Consider the following 25,786-nt stretch of genomic DNA (forward strand, 5'->3'; position numbering starts at 1 on the left):
CAGTATTTTAGTGTTGAAAATTGGCTGTAAATTTACAGCAATTACTTACAGTGAGTATATGACAGCAGTACATGATTGGTACTTGTTTGCTCATGAGTGAAATTACACCAGACATAATTTCACTGCATTTCTTACTTCCAGTAACTATATGCATGTGACAATAAACTTCCTTGTATCCTTGTAAGTGGGTATAGTAAAGGAGTATATCATCAAACAATACTGATACCCATGCAGAAAAATGATAATGACCATGGCGGCCCCAACGAGGTCTCATTCCAACAAATCCAGCCCACTGCCTAAAATGAGTGACACCCCTGCTCTAGTGGTACTCTCAGTCTGCGAGATTTTTTTTATTAAGACGAAACAATCACTTCAAATTATATCAAAATATACAAAAAAAATCCTTAACCACACGATCACTGAAGTTGAATTTAAACTGATAAACTGATCAATTTAAACTGATATACTGTATATCAGTTTTCATATCAGCCAACAGGAGTCAATAGGCATACTAGGCCAGTTTGGAGCATTAGCCAGTGATTGACAAGCTAAGCTGTGATGGCGAAGGAAGCATGACTGATCAAAAACATTACAATCAAGGCTCCAAACGGGAAGTATTAAAAAGAGAAGTGTGGTGAATATATTAAGCAGCAAGAGCAACAATTCCTAGTGGCGGCTTTAGCACCTTCAGTTCACCTTCACTGTAGCCTACTGTATTTTAATGCTGATCATAATGGTGGTACTGGAAAGTCAATTGTTTCACAATACTCACTGTGAAACATTTGAGAACCAATGACCTACACAATAGTGGGAGTAATATTGAAATAAAGTAGTTCACTTCTGTTTTGCGTGTAAGGACATTATAACACAGACAATCTGCAGTGCATCTCCCCCATCCATGTACACAACACCAGTCACACTAAGAGCCGGCCCTGATCAATCGATTCAAAGCTGGGGAGAGACAAACACAAACAAATAAACAACAACAAAGTCCCTGTGGATTTCACTGCTGCCCTTCTGCTAAAACACCACATCTGCATACTGTAGCTGAAGGCCACTCTCCTCGACTCCACGTCGCCCGTTAAAACATGGTCTTTGTTCCTCTATCAGAAAAAGGCAGCATCCAAAAGCTAGTCACTGGTTTTAAACATCTGTCAATCAGAAAAAAAGGCACCTTTCCAAGAGAGATGAAAAGTAAGAAGGAACCAAGAAAGGGAGAGTGAAGAAAGGTAGAGTGAGGGAAAGAGAGAGAGAGAGAGAGATAGATAGAGCGAGGGAAGAATGGGAGAGTAAGAGAGAAAGTAAGAGGGAAGTGAGACAGAGAGAAGGGAACAAAGCGCAAGAGAGTGAGGGCTTCACTTGTCCTCAGGTGACATGGCTGGATCAATGGGTCAGAGGAAAAACAACCCAACCTGCCTTCCCTTGACAACTTCCCTAGCAAATGTGCACGCGCACACACACACACACACACACACACACACACACACTTCTTTAGACCTCTTTTGCCTTAGTTATGCATCTTTGTTTTTATTTCTCACAAATAAATACCAATTCTCTGTGTCGCATACAGCTTTGCTGATATGTCCTGCGTGTGTGTGTGTGCGTGTGTCTGTGTGTAATGGTCCTGTTCATCTGCAAATGACATAACCTCTGTGGTGTTGACATCAGAGTTTCAACTCCTTGGGGGCCTCCATGCTGTGGCGTCATGGTGCGGCACTCTGGGAAACCATGTCCTCCAGAGAGGCGTTGCCTAGCAACAGCTTCTGTTTATTGGAGACTGATGGGAGAGTCTGCTATTTAAGCGTGAAGTTACTTGACAAATGATAAGTCTTTGAGATCCAATTTAACCATCCTTCCTGACTAAATAAACACATATTCAGAAGTGACTTCTATGGATGATTCCAGAGATGTTGACAAATAAAGAATTTATAAGATTTATCTTAATATTGCTTCCTTGCAAGGTATACATGCATATGTCAATATGTTAAATATGTTTTGTAGTATGCAAGAAATATGGCATTTAGTTCGAAAAAGTAGGCAATTCTGTGGTCCTTCACATCTCAGAATGCTTGAAAAGTGCATTTTAAAGCTAGAACAGTTATTTTTATCCCTGGGTAAACTTTAGTAGCCTACTCTTTTCTCACATCTTTAGTTTCATGCCGATAAGCAGGACAATATGATACAATTTTGATGACATCAAATTATAATAATTTAGTTTCAACAGTGTTGCAATGTTGCTATAGACCTGTTCAATCTCTTCCTAGAGTGTTTCCAATTTAAACCTTCAAAATCAATGCAGATAAGTTGTAATGAATATGTATCAGACTTTAGTGTAGTGCTTTACAAAATGTCAACTTTTAAAACTTGTTTTCCATTTTTGTTTAATCCCCGAGTTACCATTAGCTCAATGTTATTTTGTGTGCCACCAGCATTCCTTTAGAAATGCATGTTTGTTTAGGTAGTTGTAAGGGTCCATTGCAGCTTACACACTGTAAAATGGGGGAGGACATGGGCATTATCTACTACAGGACGTGGTCATTTCCATGCTGAATTTAGTTGCCACATTACATACCCAACTGCCCACCAGGATGCCAACCCGGAAACACTCTGATTTGAGGACACAGCCATTCTTTCCTCAGCCTACGACATGCCTACATATATGCTTATAGCCTACATTGTGTCTGTGTTTGTTCTGCGAATGGAACTGGATACATATGACAGAAGACACAGGTGCAGGTGGCTCTCAGTCTGGTAAAACACACATTAGAAAGTGCTCGGCTTTCAACCCAGTTCTCCCCTAATTTGTCCATCCATGCTTGCTTGCACACCCTCATTGTAACTTATCCCATCCAACAATATAATGTTGATCCACTTGCAAATCTCAAATGCCCCTTCAGTCATTGCACCGTGTAGACAACCCTGACCTGATTATCCTTACAAGGTGATCAGTCAACCATCGGATGCAAATCATCAGAGAATAAAATAAATAAAAATCAGCATCCAACTGATGACCTTAATCAGGCCATAGGTTCAAGGTTCACAGTTCACAGACTCCCCACCCAGAGTCTTACAAATCCAGGTTATGGGTGCATGGATCACGCCACCTCTATTCAATTCTGTTATTAGGCACATTTTGTCACAAACTCTAAAGATGGGTGGGCCTTCAGGTAAAAGAAAAAGCAAGCCTCTGCTAGGGGCATTTAAAGGATAAATAAAACACAATTAGCTATAAAGAATGACTAACAATGACTAAACAATTTTGAACATGTTATGAAATGTTATAAGTCCAGCCAAATATATTAGTTTGCTTTAGCGTCCCTGAATCATTATCTGTGTCAAAGGTCACTGTAGCAATCGAGTGACGACATTCGGAGCCCTGCCGTGTTTGCAGTACTACAAAAGTGAGGATACGCGCAGATAAAGCCTGGAACTGAAGGCGTTAGGACCTTGATACCACTTCTTAGGCAGGAGGGCGTATGCCGGTTGGAAGTGGAAGGCATATAGGCTGACATCGGAGATCTACTGAATGAGTTCCTGGCAGCGGCAAGCGCAATGCAAGATAGGGGCCGCGGCTGAGTTGGAGCGCGATTTAAGGCGGAAACTATTTGAATATTTCGCGTTTCGTCTTGTCTTACCTTCACGTCCGCTTTGAAAACCCAGAAGAGAGAAAATGTCGGTGCTAGCGCTGCAAGAGTACGAATTTGAGAGACAGTTCAATGAAGACGAAGCCATCCGGTGGATGCAGGAAAACTGGTACTGTGTTCTTGCTGCGGCTGAGACGTTGATTGATGTGTGGTTATCTCTATCTTAAACATGCGTTTTTTTTTCTTTCTGTGAAATAGGCCTACTGTATAAATTGCCTGTTATGTGAAATTAATACAAAACGAAAAAAACACAATTGACGCTAAACATTCATTGGCTGATACTACAGTCTGCATTAATAGGTCATCTTTTTCGCAATGCTTTAGGAATGAGATTAACGTTAGGTCTGGTCCGCGTAATCTTGCATCGTTTCCTGCAGCTCTTTCTGACATGATTTCAGTGATTTGGCGGAAACGTGTGTATTTGAGACACATTGATCATGTTCCAAGTATTCAAAGTAATGCTCTAATATGTCTCCTCAATGACATAGCGGGGATTTCATCCTCTTAGCCAAGGTATGCTACTCTACTAGCTGGCATGATCAACCTGAATGGAATAGCAGAGGCTACATTATAGGCTATGTACCGTTACAGCCATCCAGTGAACCGATTGTCTGGCTAGATTACGAGTTGGTATTTCAAAATTAGATGAAGGAATAACCCATTCCAATAGCATTTTGACCAAATCGTTGCTGTCTGCATTATGTAGACTACCCTTGACATTAAACATGGTTCATTAAGCTTAGGCTACATGTTATCTTACAATGAGTGCTAATAGGCTACTTTTAATGCCCGAAAAGCTGTCGAAAGCATAATGCGGTTTCGCATTGAGGTAGCCTAACCTATGCTGTTACTGTAACGGGAAGAATGAATTGCTTTCCGAGAAGGTGGCGAGAGGGCATGGGTTTATACAGCCTACAAGACAACGCGTTTTATTTCTGTCTGTGGTGTGAAAATCGTAAACCATTGCTGCATACGGCATTCATTGTGCGCAGAGCTTTTAAACTTAGTTTTATTTTTGAACAGAAGATGGATTTCATTTGACCACGTCATGCGGTTAGTCACTGTTTAATATGGGCATCATCGCTCCTCAAATGTAGGCTACGGGTAGTGGCGTGGAAGGCAGGGTACTGGGTAGTTATCCTACTATCATGTCCTTGTTACATTTCGCATCTTCCGCTGTGGCTCATGTCCTCTTGGGAGACCCATGAAAACACACATGCTGATGCGCAACGCGCCGGTTTGTCAAAAGCTGACAAATGTATCCAGAGTTGGTTGTCATTCGTAGCCGACTCCCTACGGATCAATTTCACGGTATTGTAATTTCTGGTAGCGCGTGGAAAAAGGAGCAAGTGAGGCTGCTCGCGAAATCATAGCGCAGGGCCAATGGGAGCCATCTACTGATGTCTGCTGACAGCGCGAAGACCAATGAGTGAGCCGCACGCCTGTGGCGACCTCGCCGGGTTGCTCTTGTAGCGCATGCATCATACAGAGCTGTCTCGCGGAGGACTTGGTACCCGCCAGTCGTCAACGGGCAATTGTCCTTCCATGACGACCCTAGTTCTAGATCCATCTACTACTATGTGTGCGTATCAATGTACGTGCATTATTTCTGAACTAGGGCTGTAAGTTGAACAGATTCACACACACACATTTAGTGTGGCAGGTTTGCAATGCTGGAATGATTTCATGCAAGGGTATTAGGTCACACAGAAAGTGAGTATGTCTACATAACTGGAAAGATGCCCAACTATATGGTATATTGATATTGGAGTGCCAGGAAATAGGCTTGTACAGGCTTGTCACACTGCAAGTTAAAGATGATGACATGGAAATATTTCTTCTATTGAAGTTCTCCACTTCTGTTTGTCTTGAAACATCTATTATGAAATGCTTGGGAATATGTGGATCACTTCTCTTTCTCTCTCTATGTGTGCGCGTGTGTGTGTGTGTCCGGGTGTGTATGTGCCAGGAAGGGGCTGCTCATGTGGTCAAGCTGGGTGGGAATTAGCTAGGGAAAGAGGACGCTCCTTTAGACAGTATCTTTACATGGCCTCTTACATTATGGCTCTCCAGTCAGTCGGTGCTCACACACACTCGCCTCATCCCCAGTCAGTCGTTGCTCACACACACTTGCCACATCTCCAGTCAGTCGGTGCACACACACACCACATCTCCAGTCAGTCGGTGCTCACACACACTTGCCACATCTCCAGTCAGTCGGTGCTCACACACACTTGCCACATCTCCAGTCAGTCGGTGCTCACACACACTTGCCACATCTCCAGTCAGTCGGTGCTCACACACACTTGCCACATCTCCAGTCAGTCGGTGCTCACACACACTTGCCACATCTCCAGTCAGTCGGTGCTCACACACACTTGCCACATCTCCAGTCAGTCGGTGCTCACACACACTTGCCACATCTCCAGTCAGTCGGTGCTCACACACACTTGCCACATCTCCAGTCAGTCGGTGCTCACACACACTTGCCACATCTCCAGTCAGTCGGTGCTCACACACACTTGCCACATCTCCAGTCAGTCGGTGCTCACACACACTTGCCACATCTCCAGTCAGTCGGTGCTCACACACACTTGCCACATCTCCAGTCAGTCGGTGCTCACACACACTTGCCACATCTCCAGTCAGTCGGTGCTCACACACACTTGCCACATCTCCAGTCAGTCGGTGCTCACACACACTTGCCACATCTCCAGTCAGTCGGTGCTCACACACACTTGCCACATCTCCAGTCAGTCGGTGCTCACACACACTTGCCACATCTCCAGTCAGTCGGTGCTCACACACACTTGCCACATCTCCAGTCAGTCGGTGCTCACACACACTTGCCACATCTCCAGTCAGTCGGTGCTCACACACACTTGCCACATCTCCAGTCAGTCGGTGCTCACACACACTTGCCACATCTCCAGTCAGTCGGTGCTCACACACACTTGCCACATCTCCAGTCAGTCGGTGCTCACACACACTTGCCACATCTCCAGTCAGTCGGTGCTCACACACACTTGCCACATCTCCAGTCAGTCGGTGCTCACACACACTTGCCACATCTCCAGTCAGTCGGTGCTCACACACACTTGCCACATCTCCAGTCAGTCGGTGCTCACACACACTTGCCACATCTCCAGTCAGTCGGTGCTCACACAGCAGCTGGTGGCACCATGGAGGTGGGGTGATGGAGACACTCTCTGCTCTGACCCTTGACCCTTGGTCCGGCCCTGTCCATTTCAAGGACACTCACCACAACTTATGGATTCAGGCCTAGATAACAATAGTCAAAGGTGTGTCTGTGTGTGTGTGTGTGTGTGTGTGTGTGTGTATCAGGCATATGGCGCCATCAATGTCTCAGACACTGGCCACACCTAGCCCCGCTCAGTCTACAGTTGACCCAGACTGATGAACCTTATGGGTCTCAGTAGGTAGCTTTTCTACAGTTGACCCAGACTGATGAACCTTATGGGTCTCAGTAGGTAGCTTTTCTACAGTTGACCAAGACTGATGAACCTTATGGGTTTCAGTAAGTAGTTCCTCTACAGAGTTCCCCATGACATACATACATCTGTTTTGCTTTTTAACAGAAGAGGTTGCTTACGTCATGTGAGAAGTTAAGACAAATTTGGTGATCATTGAACGCTATTTTAGAAAACATTAAGGCTGTCTCTCAAACACCTACTTGCCTACTTCAAATACTTAGTTTAATTACACTTATATAGCCATTTTCTACTGCTCTATCCTGCACATACACTTATTCTTACTACTCTTATGTTACTGTTTCTGCACTACAATGGTACTGTTACCACACTGCACATAGCTGTACATTCTGTGCATATCTGTCTATATTTTCCATACTGAATATCTGTATTTATTCTGTTTTCTTATATTATATTCTGTTAATACACTGCATATATCTACCGGTATATTATTCTTACTACTATTATAATGTTACTGTTACTACATTGCACATATATGTACATAACGACGTAAGCAACCTCTTCTGTTAAAAAGCAAAACAGATGTATGTATGTCATGGGGAACTCTGTAGAGGAACTACTTACTGAAACCCATAAGGTTCATCAGTCTTGGTCAACTGTAGAAAAGCTACCTACTGAGACCCATAAGGTTCATCAGTCTGGGTCAACTGTAGAAAAGCTACCTACTGAGACCCATAAGGTTCATCAGTCTGGGTCAACTGTAGACTGAGCGGGGCTAGGTGTGGCCAGTGTCTGAAACATTGATGGCGCCATATGCCTGATACACACACACAGACACACCTTTGACTATTGTTATCTAGGCCTGAATCCATAAGTTGTGGTGAGTGTCCTTGAAATGGACAGGGCCGGACCAAGGGTCAAGGATCATTCTCCATCACAAACCACACATTCCTCCTCAGACTCTTTTAGCATTCAGTCTGGGTAAATGTTTGTTCCACCAGTCTATGACACTGACAACACCTCATCAGTCTCTCCCTCTGGTGCAGCAGTGTTGAATCCCTCCGAGTCCCCGATTGTGTTGGTTTCCACCTGCTATCTCTATGACGCAGAATCTCTGCTTCATTTAGCCTGCAGTCAGTTGAAAAGATGCAGATGGGAGATAGAATCGTATACCTGACAGTGCGTCTTAAGGGAATCTGAAACCCGTAAAACTAGCACAATATTGTGCTGCACTAGCGCAGGTGTTGGGCTCACAGATACCAAAATGAAAACACAGCAAAACTCCGCTCTGCCACGCTTGAATTGTTATGTGTGTGTGGGGGCTTTGTCAAGGTTAACCAAGGCCTGAGTCGCATACTTTGAAGATATGGCATCTACACTGATCCTTCAAATGGGTCTTATTAAGTAAGATCCAGAAAACATTCATTTTTGCCAACAAAAACAACTATGTACAGCACTGTTAAGAGGCATCAAAGCGCCATGCTCTTCATACACCCATTGGGACTACCACTGACAGAAGCTGCCATGCAGGCAACCATTTTCCTGCCATTTGGAGCTGTTAGGGTCAGTGTCTTGCTCAAGGACACTCAAGAAAACACCCCAGAGTGACTGGAATTGAACAGGGAACAGGACACCCTATTAACGTCCATTAAAACATCTACCAAGTACTCATTTTTTTCAGTAAGAACACAAATGTATGTTTTAGGTCCATCAAGGTCAGGTGTGTCTGTGAGATAACTATTCCTTTTGGTGGTTTTCCTTCTTTGGTGGGCTTCTTGTCCTTGAGAAGATGGGGGATTAGATTCTCATAGTGTGCTCAGTAAGTCAGCACTTTTGGAAATGAATGGTGCCTATCGGGCCCAGGCCAGGCAGACTGTTAAGTGGATGTGGATGAAATTGCTCACAGAATGGCTGACAGATTGAGAGAGGAGAGAAAGTGTGTGTGTGTGTGTATGTGTGTGTGAGTGAGCGAGAGAGACTTTCATTAAGTAAAGCCAGCATACACATTTACCTCTTCCTCTCCGGTGGGTTCTCAAAGCTCCTTGTATCTGTGTGTGTGTGTGTGTGTGTGTGTGTTCCTCTCTGATGGGTTCTCAAAGCTCCTTGTATCTGTGTGTGTGTGTGTGTGTTCCTCTCTGATGGGTTCTCAAAGCTTAGTCAACTGAATGATATCGGGCATATGACAGATTCTGTAGTTGGTCCAGAGGTGTGTGTGTGTGTGTGTGTGTGTACATGCATGCATGCTGTGTGGTGGTGGTGGTGGATCCAGAGGTGTGTGTACATGCTTGCATGCTGTCTGGTGGTGGTGGAGTTTTCTCCTGTAATGAAGATACTCTGGCATTGCTATAGAATCACACTTTTCATTGTACTCTCACAAAGGCTAAAATGCAGTTCAATAATTCAGTAATTCCCCAGACATGACTTACTGGTTGGCCATACCAATATGTGAATATGGTCCATACCAATATGTGAAACTCCAATAATATAGGACGAGGGCATTTACATACTCTCCTATCTAATCATCACATACCATAAAGAGCAGTTCAGATGCCTGCAAATTGTCCTGCCATGGGCCAATTATTCATCTGCACAAGCAGTGGCCCAGACTTAAGAAGAAATGCACAAATGTGCGTTTTCTCAGCATAGGGATAGTGTGTGTCAGAGTGACACAAGCCAGCAGCAGAGTGTGTGTGTGTGTGTGTGTGTGTGTGTGTACAGTATGTCTTTGGCTGGTGTGTGTGAGTGTAGACATATGTGTGTGTGTGTGTGTATATATATATATATATATATGTCTTTGGCTGGTGTGTATATGTTTGAGTGTAGACATGTATGTGTGTGTGAATGTGTACGTTCCCCCCTCCCTCTATCCCCCTCTCATCTCCCTCTCCCTGAGCACCCCTCTCCAGCTCTGCCCATCTCTCTCCCTATATGCTCTAGACGCAAGCAGGCGCTCCATCTATCTCTCTGTCTCTCTATCCCTCCATCTCTCTATCTCTCAGTCTCTTTCTAACATTCTCCTTCACCCCTCCCTGCTCTGTGCCCTGGACACAAGGCATGTCCTCGCCCTTTTTGTCTCATGCCTCCGGCTCCGTTTCTCTGGACTCGAGTAGCGTCCACTGTGCCTTCTCTTCCACCCCGCTGGCCCTGCTAAATGTGCTGAGTCATGCTCAGGCACTCCTCACAGGCGGGCGGATGGGCTGGCGGACAGGCACGGCTCACACGGGGAGAGACGAATGACGACTGGACTGATAAGTCAGTCAGTCAGTGGGCCCTGGAACACACACAGATGTGGCATGTGCGAGATAACCTACCGTACATTTACATCTTGTAATTTCTAATCCCACCGTTATACCCCAATCAAGAGGGGCTACATGCGAGGCTACATGCGAGGGTTAATGAGAGAACGCACCGGTCTCAGGAGCGGGAAGCCAACCTGGATCAGCTTAGAGAGACACCCAGAGCTGGGTGCTATTGTGAGATGATCCAAGTGGAATGTCTCTCTTGTTCGGGGCCTGTTTCTTTCCAAAGTAAGGTTTTGTCTGTCCATTTAAACGGCACGGCACAGCTATTGTTGAAGAGATTTTCCTGAGGGCATACACCTGTTTGGGTACTGCATGCCACCGTGCCCCTGCGTTAGGGTACGGTTTCAGTCTGCCCCCTTTTCTCCACGATAGTAGAACAGAGTTTTGTTTTTATTCATCTCGTTTATATTTTGAAAGAGGTTTCTCGGTTTATATGCCACACAACTGTTAATCTGTGAAGTAAGAGCAATGCTCTCATACTGTGGTCATCCAGCTAAACTCAATGCATCAATGGAAAGCAATGAGATGGCAACATCTCATATATAGCAATATACAGTGTGTGTGTATATATATATATATATATATATATATATATATATATATATATATAGGCACACACACACACGCTTTCCCTATAAATACACTTGTCTCTGACAGATGCACTTTAATCTCTTAACAAGCTGAAACAATTATCTCCTTATAAAAATAATCCCATCAACTCCAGCACAACAGGGGAATCTATTACTATTGATGAATCAGCATGTCTAAAACAGGAACACTTTAAACAAGTGAACTTCCCATTGAGATGTGCGCCGATTTGAGCCTGCTTGGAGGTGGCTGAAGTGGTCAGTAGGTGGGGATGAGGCTGGGACGGCTGCTGCTGCGGTGTGAGGTCTCGTCAGGGTGATTTATGTTGGACTGAGCCACCAGCAGCCTCTCTCCACATGGCTACGGATACGGCTAGGGCTTGGCCTCAGGGAATTACCCGCAGCCAGGCTTTTTGTGGGGCACTCCCTTAATCTGCACGCAAAAACACGGCTCGTATTTTTATCCATCTGTGCCACCGCCGCCGCACGGCACCGTGCGTGGGCAGCAGAGCCAATGGCCGCGCAGCACCATGCGTGGGCAGCAGAGCCAATGGCCGGGTCCCTCGGGGCAGGGGATTTCCCTCCGGTCATCGCCGCCGCTAATGCCCCATCCCTGCAATGGCTGGAAAAAGGACAGCGGGCTGGCCGACAGCACAGAAACCTGGGAAACACTGCCACGAGGCTTAGCCGTGACACCACGCAACGGACTGAGCATACTCGGCCATGTGCCAATTACGTACCAGGTGACCGGCTCTCTCCCTTCCTCTCTTTCTCCACTCTTCCCTCTCTCTCCCTCGCTCTCTTCCTCCACTCTTTGTCTGTCCATCCCTTTTCTGTTGGCTCAGTCTGTCTCCCGTGTTCCCTTCTTCCATCACCTCATCGCTGCTCTAGTTCTCGGGTTACGGGGGAGTTCTGTACGCTTTATCTTCGCCGTGATGAAAGGACGGTCTCGGATGGTCTTGTAATTACCTGTGCCTTCGGAAAGCAGGATACAGGAGACCGCCTCTATAGTGAAAACCATCCACCCCCACACAGCAGCAGAGGCTGAATCAAATCTGGACCCAATCCAGGTCTTCGGTTCGGGTCTCTGATGATCATGTAATTAATTACCTTGTGTGTTTTCTGAGAAGGATACAGGAGACTGCTTTTACACAGACAACCATCCACACATACACACACAGACAGATAGTAGTGAAGACCACAGCGATTCTGAACCATGACCTCTGCCAAATCTGGGCCGTATCCCCTCCTGTCAGCAGCCATCTTGGCCAGCGGCCAGGCGCTGTCCTCCTAGAAGACTGCTCGAGTTTCAGCGCCAGATGCTGTGCGTCTTCTGTTCGAACATGTTTGATTGGGAACACAGTCTGGGCAGGCTGAGGAAGCAGATGTTTGGAATCTGGAGCAGGCCCACCACTATAGCCATGAGCTTCTCGTATCCCATCAGAGGCAATACGATCATCTTCCTCTCAAAAGTAATCACCATCATTGCCCGGTGTCTTTTTCCGTGGTGCTCAAGCTGCTAGCGTGATCTGCGTTTGACAGGTCGACCCGGCTGGCATGGTGGAGATGCCCAGAGCGCGAGCTGCCTGTGTTCACAGTGTCATCCACCATGCCATCATGGCACTGCTCAGATCCAGTGAATCTACAGATAACAACATCATTCGATATCTGGCCCAGAGTAGGCATAGCTTTTATCGTATTAATATATTAATATAAATCATAAACTTTGCCGTGTGGTGGAGCACCACTCGACCCAGGTTCGATTCCAACTGTTCTGAGTCTATCACTTTGGATGAAAGCGTCTAACAAATATCAGTGAACTTTAACTTTAATATAAAGTTGTTTTCAGATGTTCTGTTAAAATGCTTAGGACAAATGCATCTGAGAATACACATGTAGCCTAGGTAGGTTTGGACAGTGACATTTCTTGCAGAAGAGGCCAGAGGTTGCATTACACTCTGGTTAGCTGCTCATAATGCTCATTAGCATTTACATATTCAGCCATCTGTTCTCTCCACAGAAAGAGTGCTAAGGGAAAAGAGTTCATTACTCGGTGGCCAACCTGGGAATCAAGCCCATGACTTCCCTTTGCTGTTATTAGTTCTATCAGATCCCTTAGAATCACAGGAGGAGACACAGATACCCTAAGCACAATGGACGACTTCTAAAAAGGCTTTTGAACAGAATCAGGGCATTAGTCCTGGTGCGATTCTGCATAAAAAGAAGGCCAGATTCAGCATGCCTCGTTGCCTAGCTGAGGTGGAGGAGGAGGCAGAGAGTGCTCGCGTCTGCACAGGTGCCGCAGTGACTGACGGATCTCCGTTAGTGTGCAGGGCAGCGCAGCTGAAAACCTGCTGTGAGAAGGAGAAAACTGTGCTGATCTGGGGCTTGCGCATCAATGCATCTGCCTCTGTCGGCTGCCTTGTTTTCTGCAGTGTGCCGGTTTTTTTTTTCTTTCTGAGAATTACCCCGCAATTGTAGCTGACTCATGGACTTGTCTCTACAAACTTAGAAAGCTTAATGTCACAAATAAACTGAATATGTTTCACTAATACCTCGACAATTTTCAAACAAATAGAATGGGACTTAAAAAATACCCCATGATTTGCTTATGCATACAAATATGCAAATATGCACATACCGCTCTTTAAAAAAATACATCTCAACATGCACACTGTTCTTTACATCACACATCTCTAAAACAAACACAACGTGCTCCTGACTCGCACACATATCTGGATCTGATGTGGGTCCACCACATCTTTGCTAGACCAATGCCATTCCTACTCCACAGGCAGCAGGCTGCTGGAACATCTGTGCAAAGCCCAATGTTATTACACTGCGGTGGCTTGCACATCATGTTCAAAGTACTGCAGGTTTGAAGCTTCTCTTGAGCAAGGTGCAGATGCCCAACAGTGATGCTGGTGATCTCATATACTGTGTGTGTGTGTGTGTGTGTGTGTGTAGCCAGCCTTTGTCCTTCCCAGAGGACAATAAGGTGATGTCAGAAAGACAACCAAACAAACCTGCTGCCTCAGTTCCATATTAATATGCTATGACTTATGTGGAATTCTTCAGAGCACACTGAAAGGAAAATTAGTATGAAGTGTTTATGGTTTCAAGACAGACCCTTGGTTTAAGTGTGGCAAGAGGTGATTGTGCTTAATCAAAACTCACACCTGTCAAATAAACCTCCAGACCATCCACTCTTTGTCTCAGAACATGTCGCTTGTCTTGCAGATGAGAGTCATGAGGAGTTATGGGATTTTCTGCCTGTCTAGTTCTGAGAGGATATTCCACTATTTCATTTTAGAGAATTTCAGAGCAAAACCAGGCGGCTCAGCTCTGGTTTAGACACAGCGGCATCAGGACAGGGTCAGGTGATCAGGACAGGGTCAGGTGATGAGCACATCCATCTTTTCCCTCCAGCTAACACAGGAAACCCACTGCAAGAGCCATTCATCTAAACCCACACAGGCACATGGAGACACACACACAGAGACTCATGGAGGGACACACAGACACATATCCACACATACACACACACAGACAGAGGCTGGCTCTGTGCTGTCAGCCTGGTGGAGTAGTTCTGCAGATGCCTGCCTCAATAGTGAGACTGGTCTGCAGATGCCTGCCTCAATAGTGAGACTGGTCTGCGATTGTGACGGCGATGCGCTCTGAGGTCCCACATGTATGCCTGCCTCAATAGTGAGACTGGTCTGCAGATGCCTGCCTCAATAGTGAGACTGGTCTGCAGATGCCTGCCTCAATAGTGAGACTGGTCTGCAGATGCCTGCCTCAATAGTGAGACTGGTCTGCAGATGCCTGCCTCAATAGTGAGACTGGTCTGCAGATGCCTGCCTCAATAGTGAGACTGGTCTGCAGATGCCTGCCTCAATAGTGAGACTGGTCTGCAGATGCCTGCCTCAATAGTGAGACTGGTCTGCAGATGCCTGCCTCAATAGTGAGACTGGTCTGCAGATGCCTGCCTCAATAGTGAGACTGGTCTGCAGATGCCTGCCTCAATAGTGAGACTGGTCTGCAGATGCCTGCCTCAATAGTGAGACTGGTCTGCAGATGCCTGCCTCAATAGTGAGACTGGTCTGCAGATGCCTGCCTCAATAGTGAGACTGGTCTGCAGATGCCTGCCTCAATAGTGAGACTGGTCTGCAGATGCCTGCCCAATAGTGAGCTGCAGATGCCTGCCTCAATAGTGAGACTGGTCTGCCCTCTCAATGAGTGAGACTGGTCTGAGGTCTGGGGTCCACATGTCCTCTCCCAGCGGCCCCATAAGGCTCCATTCCTCGTCTCGTCACTGTCCACATGCTGCTCTTTTAGCACACGAGCACTAACAATCACCGATTGGCCAACCGACTGACCCTCATGGTTCTTTCCGACCTTCACATACTTCACATTAACAATCACCCCCACAGCTCAGAAATGAGCTAACAGTCTGAATGCTACAAGCTAACTGCATGGATCACGCCTGCAAAGACAGTGAAGATTTGTTTTAAGTGTGCGCTAAGGATCAGTTCACTTGAACAAATATAAGTCAAAGCTATGCAGGTAGGATGAATTGAACTGGTTTGTACTTGTGGGTTTAAGTAATGCTTGAGAATGCATTTCGTATGCCAGCTGCCCTCCCAGAAACTGAGGGAGACACTGGAATGGTGGGATTGTGGTTCTACTTGAATACTCAGGTTCAGGTTTTAAGCTGACTCCCCCCTGTTCTTGTTAACTGCCTGTCACACTAAAGAGGTGACCTTAGTATCTAGGCAATGTGGGCCATCCACCGAACAGTGTTGTTTGTGTTCTTTGCAGAAACATTCTAGGCACATTCTTCTTGCACAACGAACACAAGCATATTACAAGACCAAAAACAAATTTGATTTATGGTTGATTAATCAAATGTACTATAATGTATTGAGGTTGCATCAACCAATAAATCTAATTTGTTTACTTAAGCATGTAGTCAACGCATATGTAAATTTTTAACTGAGAAAGTCTTTGTACCAAAAGGCATGTTTTTTGCAATTGAGTCACCAAATCTAACTGGCTGCACTGCCTAATTTTGCACAACATTAGATGAATGGCAGCTCTACTAAGTATTCTGCAAAATACTGTGATGATGTGAGAACAACTTTTGTATGTTTTTGTCTTGCCACAGAACAGTTGCTTGTGAAAGACTGATGGACTGTGCTCTTTTTAGATTGGTTTAGTAGACCAGACATCAGAGTTCCAAAATAGAATTAAGCCCTTGGCACTGTGGTAGTTACCTAAAGCTGAATCTTTGAAAGAGAGAGAGAAAGAGGAAGAGTGAGAGAGAGAGGGAGAGAAAGAGTGTGAGAGAGGGAGGAAGAGTGAGAGTCACCTGAAGAGGATGACGGAGGGCGATGGAGGTGCCCTAGTTTTACTCGTGTAATGTTTCTTGGACGTGGGCCACAAGGAAGACACGTCTCCGCCGAAGACGAGGAGCGTAACGCTGACCTCACCGCGTCCCCGTATGTCCCCAGTGTAACGTCCAATCAGTTCCCAGCTCCTGTTAAAAGAAATAAATCATACCTTAGTAAAAATGAACAGTGGTCATTTAGCTTCACCGTTAATTTTTAAATTATGTGTAATTGGCCATGTCGTACATTTTTGCTTATAGAAGCTTTTTTGTTCATTACAAGTACTCAAAAGTAGTTTGTGAACAATCAGATAATTGAAGAGCCCTAGGATGTCCTTATGAGACGGAACATTCTAGAGAGCTCGAGTCGAGGCCAGAGAGAGACACACTCATGCCTCTGTAACACAGTGCACTTGAGGTTTGGGACAAATTTGTCCTCCCCAAAATACTCTAAGCTTGAAGTGTATTTTTGAGACGGCATATTCTGAGAGTTTAAAGTTTTCCAAGGGGAGCAAGTGCTCCGTCAGTGATTTAGTTTAACACAACTTTTTTTTTTTTTTGGTGAGAAAGGTGCTTTGTGTTTAGACAGACAGCAAGATCAGGGATTTTTTTCTATTTATGCAATACAAACGTGATGATTCCTGATTAAACTCAGTGGGATAGACTCACATCCCCGAGGGGAACAATCATTTTAAAGAGCAGAGAATGACATTAGTTAAGCAAATGAAGAACAAGGAAAGGGAACTAAAAGCCAATATTAGCCGATGTTATCCTTAAACACAGGCTCACAAGGGAGACCAAAGCCGGTCTTTGTGTTTTCCCTCTCTCTCTCTTTTAGGCATAGGCAAGTGCCATTCACATCATCAATCAGATTTGCTGTGGACTGTATCAACTTTTAGCAGCAATGCACCATTGGAATCACTTCAGAGTTTTCAATTCAGTTTGGGCTCAATCGTCTAATCTGTCTGTGTCTTTTTAACAAAATAAAAGTTAAATAATAAAACACCAAGCTTAACATTAAATTAAAATGCAATTTAAACATTTTCTTATTAATACTATGTTAGTAGAACTACAGTTCCTTTGTGATCTGTGTCATGGCTTGGCTGCACAAATAGTCGCAAAAGCTGCAATCAGCTCACAACTCTGTCACAACTCTAATCTTGTCACATCTAGGATGTTTATCATCCTTGTTGTGTGACAGACAGTGCTTCTTATGCACTAGGCACTTTCACCAATCAGATATGGCCCAACTGAAAGCAAAAGTTTGGTATACTGAAAACTGAAGCTAGACTTTCAAAAATGATATTGTAAATCAAATCACTCTTGCAAATTGTGCAGCCCTACTAATAACAGAATAAGCTGTGTCTCCAGGGAAGGCTTCTACAGGCAGAACTAGAGCCAGGGGCAGAACTAGAGCCAGGGGCAAAACTAGAGGCAGGATGCAGGGGCAGCAGAAGCAGCAGCAGCCACCGGGCCGAGACGGCCTGCAGGGCTGACTAATGAGGGCCGTAGATCTGGGATGCTGTGGGCATCTCTCCCAGCTGCGGCGGTGTCAGTACCTGAAGGTCACAGTCTGCTGTCCAGACGGGTCATCAGCTGCTGTCTGAGAGATCGGGGAGGTGTGTGTGTGTGGGGGTCATCTGTAGTCAAGGCAGAGTGGAATCTTGGCATCTCAAGCAGTCAAGCGATCATCTGTACTAAAAGTCAAGAGTGGAGCCTCATGTGCAATGCCTGCACTGTAGTTTCAATATCAAGATTATACTCGTAAGGTTACTGTCGATTGTTTCTGAAGGTCACTGTTTATATTTCTGTGTATATTATATTTATATATGAAGGTCATCAGTCTTAATCTTTGCCAGTCATGATTTTTGGAGGACACAGAAACAAGTGATAGTGCTATGACTGACAGTGCCGGCCCGAGCCTTTTGGGGGCCCTAAGCAGAATTTGATTTGGGGGCCCCCTCCCACAACGCAGAGTCACCTGTGCTTGGCGATAATTGACAACTTCACACTATAATGTCATATTATAAATTAATACAGTGAGGTTATGTATTAATACAGTGACTGATTATGAACTACTGTCCCCCTGGACACAGATGCATAAGGACTCGGTAGGCTCATTCAGTAATCCATCCTTGCTGACATGCCAAAAATGTTTTGGGGCTCCGCTCTACACTTCTGGCCCCATGTGCTTGGTAAACCAATGTATTAGTTCTTATTTACACCAACCCTGTCACCTTTTAATCTTAGAGGGTACTAAAATCACAGATTTATTTGAAACATTCATATTCAAAGTGAAGCACTAAGGGTGGTTTACTGAAGTTGAATTGACAAATAACAAAATGAAACAGCATTTGTATTTGTTGTAAACAAGTACATCCGTTTAATGACTTGTTTTTCAACAGATTTGCAGAACAAATCCGCAAATGTGCATTAAATGATCAATCTTCAACTACAAAATAAAACCAAAATAGACAAACATTAATAATAATGACAAAAATAAAATGTCCCAAAGAATAGATACTTATTCCTACTTCGTTCCTGGCTTTCAGGTATCTGCAGCTCTGCAGTGGACGAACCTGCAATGATTAAATAAATACATAAATAAATAAAACAAAAACTATGTTAAATGTGTCATGTCATATTAACAGGCTATGTAACCATTTGCCATCAAGAAAACCTCACCTTCTGTGTCATCAGCCATGGAGGCAGACACTTGATGAGGTAGAGTTAAGTAGTGGTAGAGATGTGCTCCAAAGTATAAGTGCATATTTGATCGAGCAGAATGAGTTTATTTTGCTATCATTACTTACACTCATCAACAAGCAATTCCACATGTAACAATTCATATTCTATTGGCAAATGAGGCATAATCAAAGTAACGCTTAACATGGTGATCTACTGCAGCCTAAATATTAGGGTAGCACCGCTACATCACTTGCCACTATCTTAATCAAATGTAAGTTTATTTCCATCACAGAAGTCTCCCCACCCAACATGGTATATTTTCTCACACACTACTATCTCTCTCCAAAGATCTTAGAGCAGAGCCACGCGTACTGTTCCATCTTTGCCTATGAAGCTGGAGCGTTACCGATGCCCAGAGTCAGCTAGTCAGTGGGTTGGGACTGGGAGCCTGGGCTTAGCCTGCTGTTGCTATCAGACTTACCACTATGTCACATATTATATAGAACAGTAATAAACTATCAACACTTTCAGGTGCGAAATCAGAAACAATCCCTCTGTGGTAAATTTGCCTTCAGCTCCGTTTTCATGTAGCTACTGTAGTGCTAATGTCCACTTCAGTCAGCTAGCTAACTTTAATTTACAACATAAGCCCACCTATGGCTAGGGTACATGCTTGATTGAACATCCAAAACAATCCCAATATCCTTGACATCTGAAATACACCTTGATGGCAGGGATTTAGCTCTGGTGATGGCTTATATTAGATCATGACAGCTAGCTAGCTACCTCAAGCACAAAACATACTGTAAATAATCATGCAAACCTGTATCTTGCTCGTTTTTCTCCTCCTCTGTCATTTTCTTCTTTCTGTTTTCGGCACCAGAGGGATACGTCCTTTTTTGTGACTTTTCTTAACATTACCATCTCTTCCGATTTTTTGAACTTGATGCAGTGTCTGCACGAATTGTCTATGCACCCGAGGTGTCTAGTTTATCTTGCAGCGTGACTCAAAGGCTGGCAGACACAGTAGAGGTAGGCAGACATATTGATCATGAAATCAGAATTTTCTTGTTTTGAATTATTAATTGTTTCATTTATTCATTCATTGATGTCACTTGTTTATGTTATTTATTATGTAAAAAAAGAGAAAGAAACTCGATTGGGGGCCCCAAGCAGCCGCTTAGTTCGCTTATGCCTCGGGCCGGCCCTGATGACTGAACTCAGCAAACATTTCATACAAAATTACCACCGCAAATCAAGCAATGCAAATGAGCAAAACGCTAATTAACCACAGGCATGTAGTCCTGGCTATGGATCATTGTAGTAGGTGTCAGTGTAAAACATGTGGTACACCAATATGAAATCTGCTTGCTTAGATAAACAAAACACCAAGCAGTGATTTTGTCTCTAGTGGACACTGACCACCAATTTGTCTACAGTTCATATGTGAGGCCTGTATGGTCTGTGGTGAGTGAATGTTGTTGAATATTATTATGCAGAAGACATTGCTGGCACTCTCTGAAAGTCGTTTGTGTAACCTACAGGAAGAAGTCCTTCCTGTTCTCTGCGCTGTACGCCGCGTGCATCCTGGGCGGCCGTCATGTCATGAAACAGCGAGAAAAGTTTGAGCTGCGGAAACCTCTGGTGATATGGTCACTCACGCTCGCCGTCTTCAGGTAAGACGTCTCATGTTTCATTCTCTGCCACGGCCATGCCTTAGCTCACCTATGCTAGTGCCCGCCTCAGCTAGCCTGTTATCACTATTAGCCTGTTTCACAAAGCAGGCTGATTATTTTGGGAACATGCACCAGGTCAAACTGAACTAACCCTGTTGTTGCAGTGTTATCTGTGTTCCAGATGTGGAGACCTCTAGATTTTACTGAGCAGTCTTATAGCTCACTCAGTGCCTACTTAAAATAGGTAGGAATGAGAGATGTAGGAACAGATCTGATAACCCTCAGCCTCACACAGATCAAACACAGATAACTATCTTGTTTCACATACTTACACCTGCACAGGCTTTCAATGGGTTTCTTCTAGCTTATCAACCAACAGTTGGCAACTGGCCAATCCGTGACTACCTTGTGTGATATCTATGGCCAGTTTGACATGAGGGACTAACAGTCCACAGGCTTTCCATGTTGCTGGAGAGAGCACTTCATTTCAATGGAAAATGCCTAGCCAAGGCCTGTGGTTTGTGTTCACATCTCCGAGGAGATGTCATGTGGAGTATGACGCTCTAGTTATTCAGATAAAGGACACTTCCAACCCAAGGGCTACCTGACCTGGGAATAGAAGTGTCATCTGGATGACCCATCATTAATAACCCTTTACTGCCCCTTTCTTCCCTCTGACCGGTAGTATATTTGGTGCCGTAAGGACTGGGAGTTACATGACGTACATCCTGATGACAAAAGGGCTAAAGCAGTCCGTATGTGACCAGAGCTTCTACAATGGACCCGTCAGCAAGTTCTGGGCCTACGCCTTCGTTCTCAGCAAGGCCCCCGAGCTAGGTAAGACAAGCTACTCAGTACCATGGTGAAACACACTAGAATTGCAGGCATTTGCACTGCATAAACAGGCAGTCTATATGAAGAAACATCTGCCGTTTGTGTCACTTTTGTTTTCCCAATTAGATGTGTTGAACCCCTGATAAATAAAAAAAAAAATAGTAATAATTAGCAAACTGTGGAAAAACCTTGAGGCTGCTAATTCTTTCAGTACCAGCACACTGGTTTACATCCTGAGAGAGCATCTCACCTGACAACTGATTCCAAACTTGTTTGTGATACTGTATAAAAAAAACTCAGTTCTCACACTTTCGCCTGCACCCGAGACACTCACCAGATCATTATGGAAAGTCACCTCTCTCTCTCTCTCTCTCTCTCTCTCTCTCTCTCTCTCTCACATAACAGATAAATTGGGCTCTCTCCCATCTGCCTAATGCCATCACCTGACTTGCTGGCATTCCGAAAACGTCTGAGAATTCCTGAAACGAACCACACAGACAGAATTTTGTGGTGTCGTTTATGAATCACAATGAGCATGCAGGGATGCTATTTTTACTGTGCGTGTAATGACAGAACGTCTAGTTTCCGTTGAGCGGTTCGAGGTGCGTGTGCATTACTTTGCATATGTCTTATATTCTCAGCTGGTGGTTGTGGCTGTCAGAAGGCTCAGTAGGTTCTGTCTCAGCTGCTGAGCTCCCTTCGAGCTTCAAGCATCCTGCGTTGCATATAGTCCCTCCATTATAGCCTTCATTTAACAGATCGGACAGGGACAGAGACAATAGAAAGACGTGTGTGTGTGTGTGTGTGTTGCTCTTCTCTGTCCTGCTTTGTCATGTGAAGAGGGATGACGTGTTCTTTGGTGTCAAGAGTGATTAGGGAGCTCTTCTGCTCTGGGAGAGAGCGAACCAGACTGCAGGGACTGGGGGTGGGTGTGTGTGTGACCCCTGTCTAGTGACCCTGGGTTCAGGTTCTGGGGGGTTTTGTGATGGCAGTGTGTACTTGTTTTCTGCCTGCCTGCCTTCATTGTGAGGCCTGAACAGAGACCGGGCCTGGGGGGGGGGGTGGCTGACCACTCTGAGAATCAGCCTGAGACGAAGACGAAGTCGTCCCCACTATCCCATTATATACAGAACCAGGCCCTGGGTTCTAAAACATCTCTGTAGCACTTAGTCATAAGCACTCAACCAAGTCATCATAAATTGCTCTGTCAGTCATGTATTACGTGTATAACGTATCCCTACACAAATTAACTTAATTTTATATTAAACATTACTTTATCAAGAAGCGATAAAAATATGAAATTGGGCTTGCCTCAGTTATGAATGATTTGTCATTGACAGCATCTGGCACGAAAAGTATAGCCTGTATATTGCTACTATCGCTACTATCCATAACTTAATCATGTAGCGTTATTCAGCCTATTAAAAAAAACATTTCGGACACCATGTTCATTTTATTGTTCTCTTTATCACTCATATAGACCTCGTATTACGAACAAGTATTACGTTTCTGTAAACACTAACTTGACCCCTCATCCTTGTTATTAAAAGCAGTAAACAAAACAAATGTTTTGTAGGAACCATACAGTTTATGGTAGGAAGTTCACATAGGCGTTGCTCTCTCAACTGTGTACACCTCATTTATAATTGGTTGCCGGACATTTGCTGCTGAACCGCGTCATAGCTCATTACCATAACGTTGACCAAGTTTCAACTTCTTAACGCTTTGGTCGTTCAAAACGCCCAAAACGCTACACCGACGGATTTACAAACACACATGCATATAATCCTGATTAGTGCATAGATGCCAAAATGATTGTTGAGGCAGCTACACAAATATTTACACTATCTCATATAGATAGAGCAACGTGCACACATTCAGTTTCAGTTATAAGCCTACACAACTATCATACACACACACAGAAAGCTGTTGCTCGTACTTCTCCAGTATCCTGTTAGAAAGGGCAGACTCATGCGTAGGAGTACATAGCGTCACATGACACAACACAACACAAAGGGCTTCCTTTTGAACAAGCATCTGATTCTCAGGTGTCCCTAAGTGTCTATATCATTCTAACCATCGGCTGTGGACCATGGGTCTCATTATCGTAGTGTGCAAGGAATCTCTCTCTCTCTCTCGCTCTCTCTGCTGTTTGTTTTAGAGTTGTGTTATCAGACCGATAAGACCTACAGGCAGCTCGGTGTTGACAAGTATCAGGCTACAGGCAACCAAGCGAGCAAAGCGTGTACGAATGCGCGTGCACACACACACACACACACACACACACACACACACACGAATAAATTATATTAAAAAAAAAACAACAGTAATTAGAGTCCAGGCTGGCAAGTCAACAGACAGACACTCTCCCAGCCAAATTTCCACCCAGTGCACACCAGCGCTGGACTCCAGGCCATGCAGAAATGTCAGCCACTGGTTGCCAGTGAAAAGCATTTTGATATTAAAGCGATTTGACATCATGTTAAGGACGAGAGGTAACCTCGATGGGAGCCAAACCAGCCCTAATTGCCAAGGTTACGTAATGTCTGTTTGCACTCTCTATTGTATTCAAGCTTATTAATCTGTTTCTCTTTCTCTTTTTCTCTCTCTCTCCCTCTCTCACTCACTCACTCCATCCCTCTCTCTCACTCTCTCCCTCTCTCTCACTCCCTCTCCCTCTCCCTCTCTCAGGAGACACACTGTTTATCGTGCTGCGGAAGCAGAAGCTCATCTTCCTGCACTGGTACCACCACATTACTGTGCTGCTGTACTCCTGGTACTCCTACAAGGACATGGTGGCGGGCGGCGGCTGGTTCATGACCATGAACTACCTGGTGCACGCCGTCATGTACTCCTACTATGCGCTCCGGGCCGCTGGCTTCCGCGTCTCGCGCAAGTTCGCCATGTTCATCACGCTCACGCAGATCACGCAGATGGTCATGGGCTGTGTGGTCAACTACCTAGTCTACTCGTGGATGCAGCAGGGTCAGGAGTGTCCCTCGCACATGCACAACATCGTCTGGTCCTCGCTTATGTACCTCAGCTACTTTGTGCTCTTCTGCCAGTTCTTCTTCGAGGCCTACATCGACAAGTCCAAGCGCAACGCCGCCGCCAAAACTGCCGCCGCTGCTGCTGCTGCTGCTGCTGCTGCCGCCAAAACTGCCACCGCCGCCACAACCACCACCGCCACCACCACAGCCGCCCCCGAGAAGAAGAGCCAGTGAAGAGAATCCAACAAAAGAGAATAAAAGAGTTGGTAGAAGAGCTGGGGAGAGGCGTGGAGGGCAAGGGCTGGGGTGCTGATGATCTTAAACAGACAGCAGCTGTGGAGAAGAGATGGAGGTAAGGACCAAATGGAAGACGGGGGGGTGGGAGAGATGGAAGGATGGGGAAGAGGAGAGAGAGCAGGGGAGAGAAAACGCAAAGGGGTGGGATAGGGGGTGGGGGTGGGGGTCAGGGGGATTGCTGTTGGGGCTTTCGTGCACTCTACTAACGCATAGAGGTCAACCCCCTCCCTCATCGCCAGGATACAGAGGGGGAGGGGGAGTGACCAAGCAACGCTGCACTGAGGAATCATTACTATGGCAACAGACAGTGTCTTTATGTGGTGTTCATGTGCCCAAGTTGATTCTCTATGTTGAAAAAAATACATAAATAAATTAATGATAGAAGTTGTAAAAAGGGAACTAAAAGATGTGATGGCCCATGTAAAGAAGAACTATTGGAAGGGAACTGGAGAATAGCAAAATGGAGTCATGTCTGAAGTGAGTCCGTCAGAAGTGTTGTTATGTTTTTCATTTCTTTGTCTGCTACATCAATGTGGTAATTGTCATGTTTTTTATTTTCCATTCTTATTTAATTTGATTGTTTAGAGGCTAGTATGTGCGATAGCTTTGTACAAAAGTGGTTTCGACTAAGAACCCGGTATACCATGCGATCGACTGGGATTGGAAGAGACTGTGTTTTCTGCGTCACTAAAACACCCAGTTTTCTCAGGTCCTAGAATCTACGTTTGACGTGCATATCACTGCAGAAAAAAAGTAAAACACAAAAAGATGCATAATTGTATCACTGGTGAGTTTGGCCTGTATTGTCAACATTATTTAAAAAATAAAATAATAATAAAAAAAAAAACAAATCACAATGCACTGGGAAGACCTTCTGAAACCAGAACACATCAATAGCAACATCAAAGAACTTTGGAGGGGAAAAAG

The 25,786-nt window shown here is 44.8% G+C and overlaps 1 protein-coding gene across 1 annotated transcript; it reads left to right on the plus strand.

Moving 5' to 3' along the window:
* The first annotated feature begins 3,440 nt into the window (after nt 1-3,440).
* elovl6 (ELOVL fatty acid elongase 6) lies at nt 3,441-24,976 on the plus strand. The gene is made up of 4 exons (XM_048262875.1): nt 3,441-3,753; nt 20,607-20,738; nt 21,424-21,575; nt 24,264-24,976. Exons 1-4 carry the CDS (start codon nt 3,671-3,673, stop codon nt 24,794-24,796), a joined length of 900 nt encoding a protein of 299 aa, XP_048118832.1. The 5' UTR covers nt 3,441-3,670; the 3' UTR covers nt 24,797-24,976.
* Nucleotides 24,977-25,786: the final 810 nt, after the last annotated feature.

The sequence above is a fragment of the Alosa alosa genome, chromosome 14 (genome assembly GCF_017589495.1).
Source record: "Alosa alosa isolate M-15738 ecotype Scorff River chromosome 14, AALO_Geno_1.1, whole genome shotgun sequence".
Classification (NCBI taxonomy): domain Eukaryota; kingdom Metazoa; phylum Chordata; class Actinopteri; order Clupeiformes; family Clupeidae; genus Alosa; species Alosa alosa.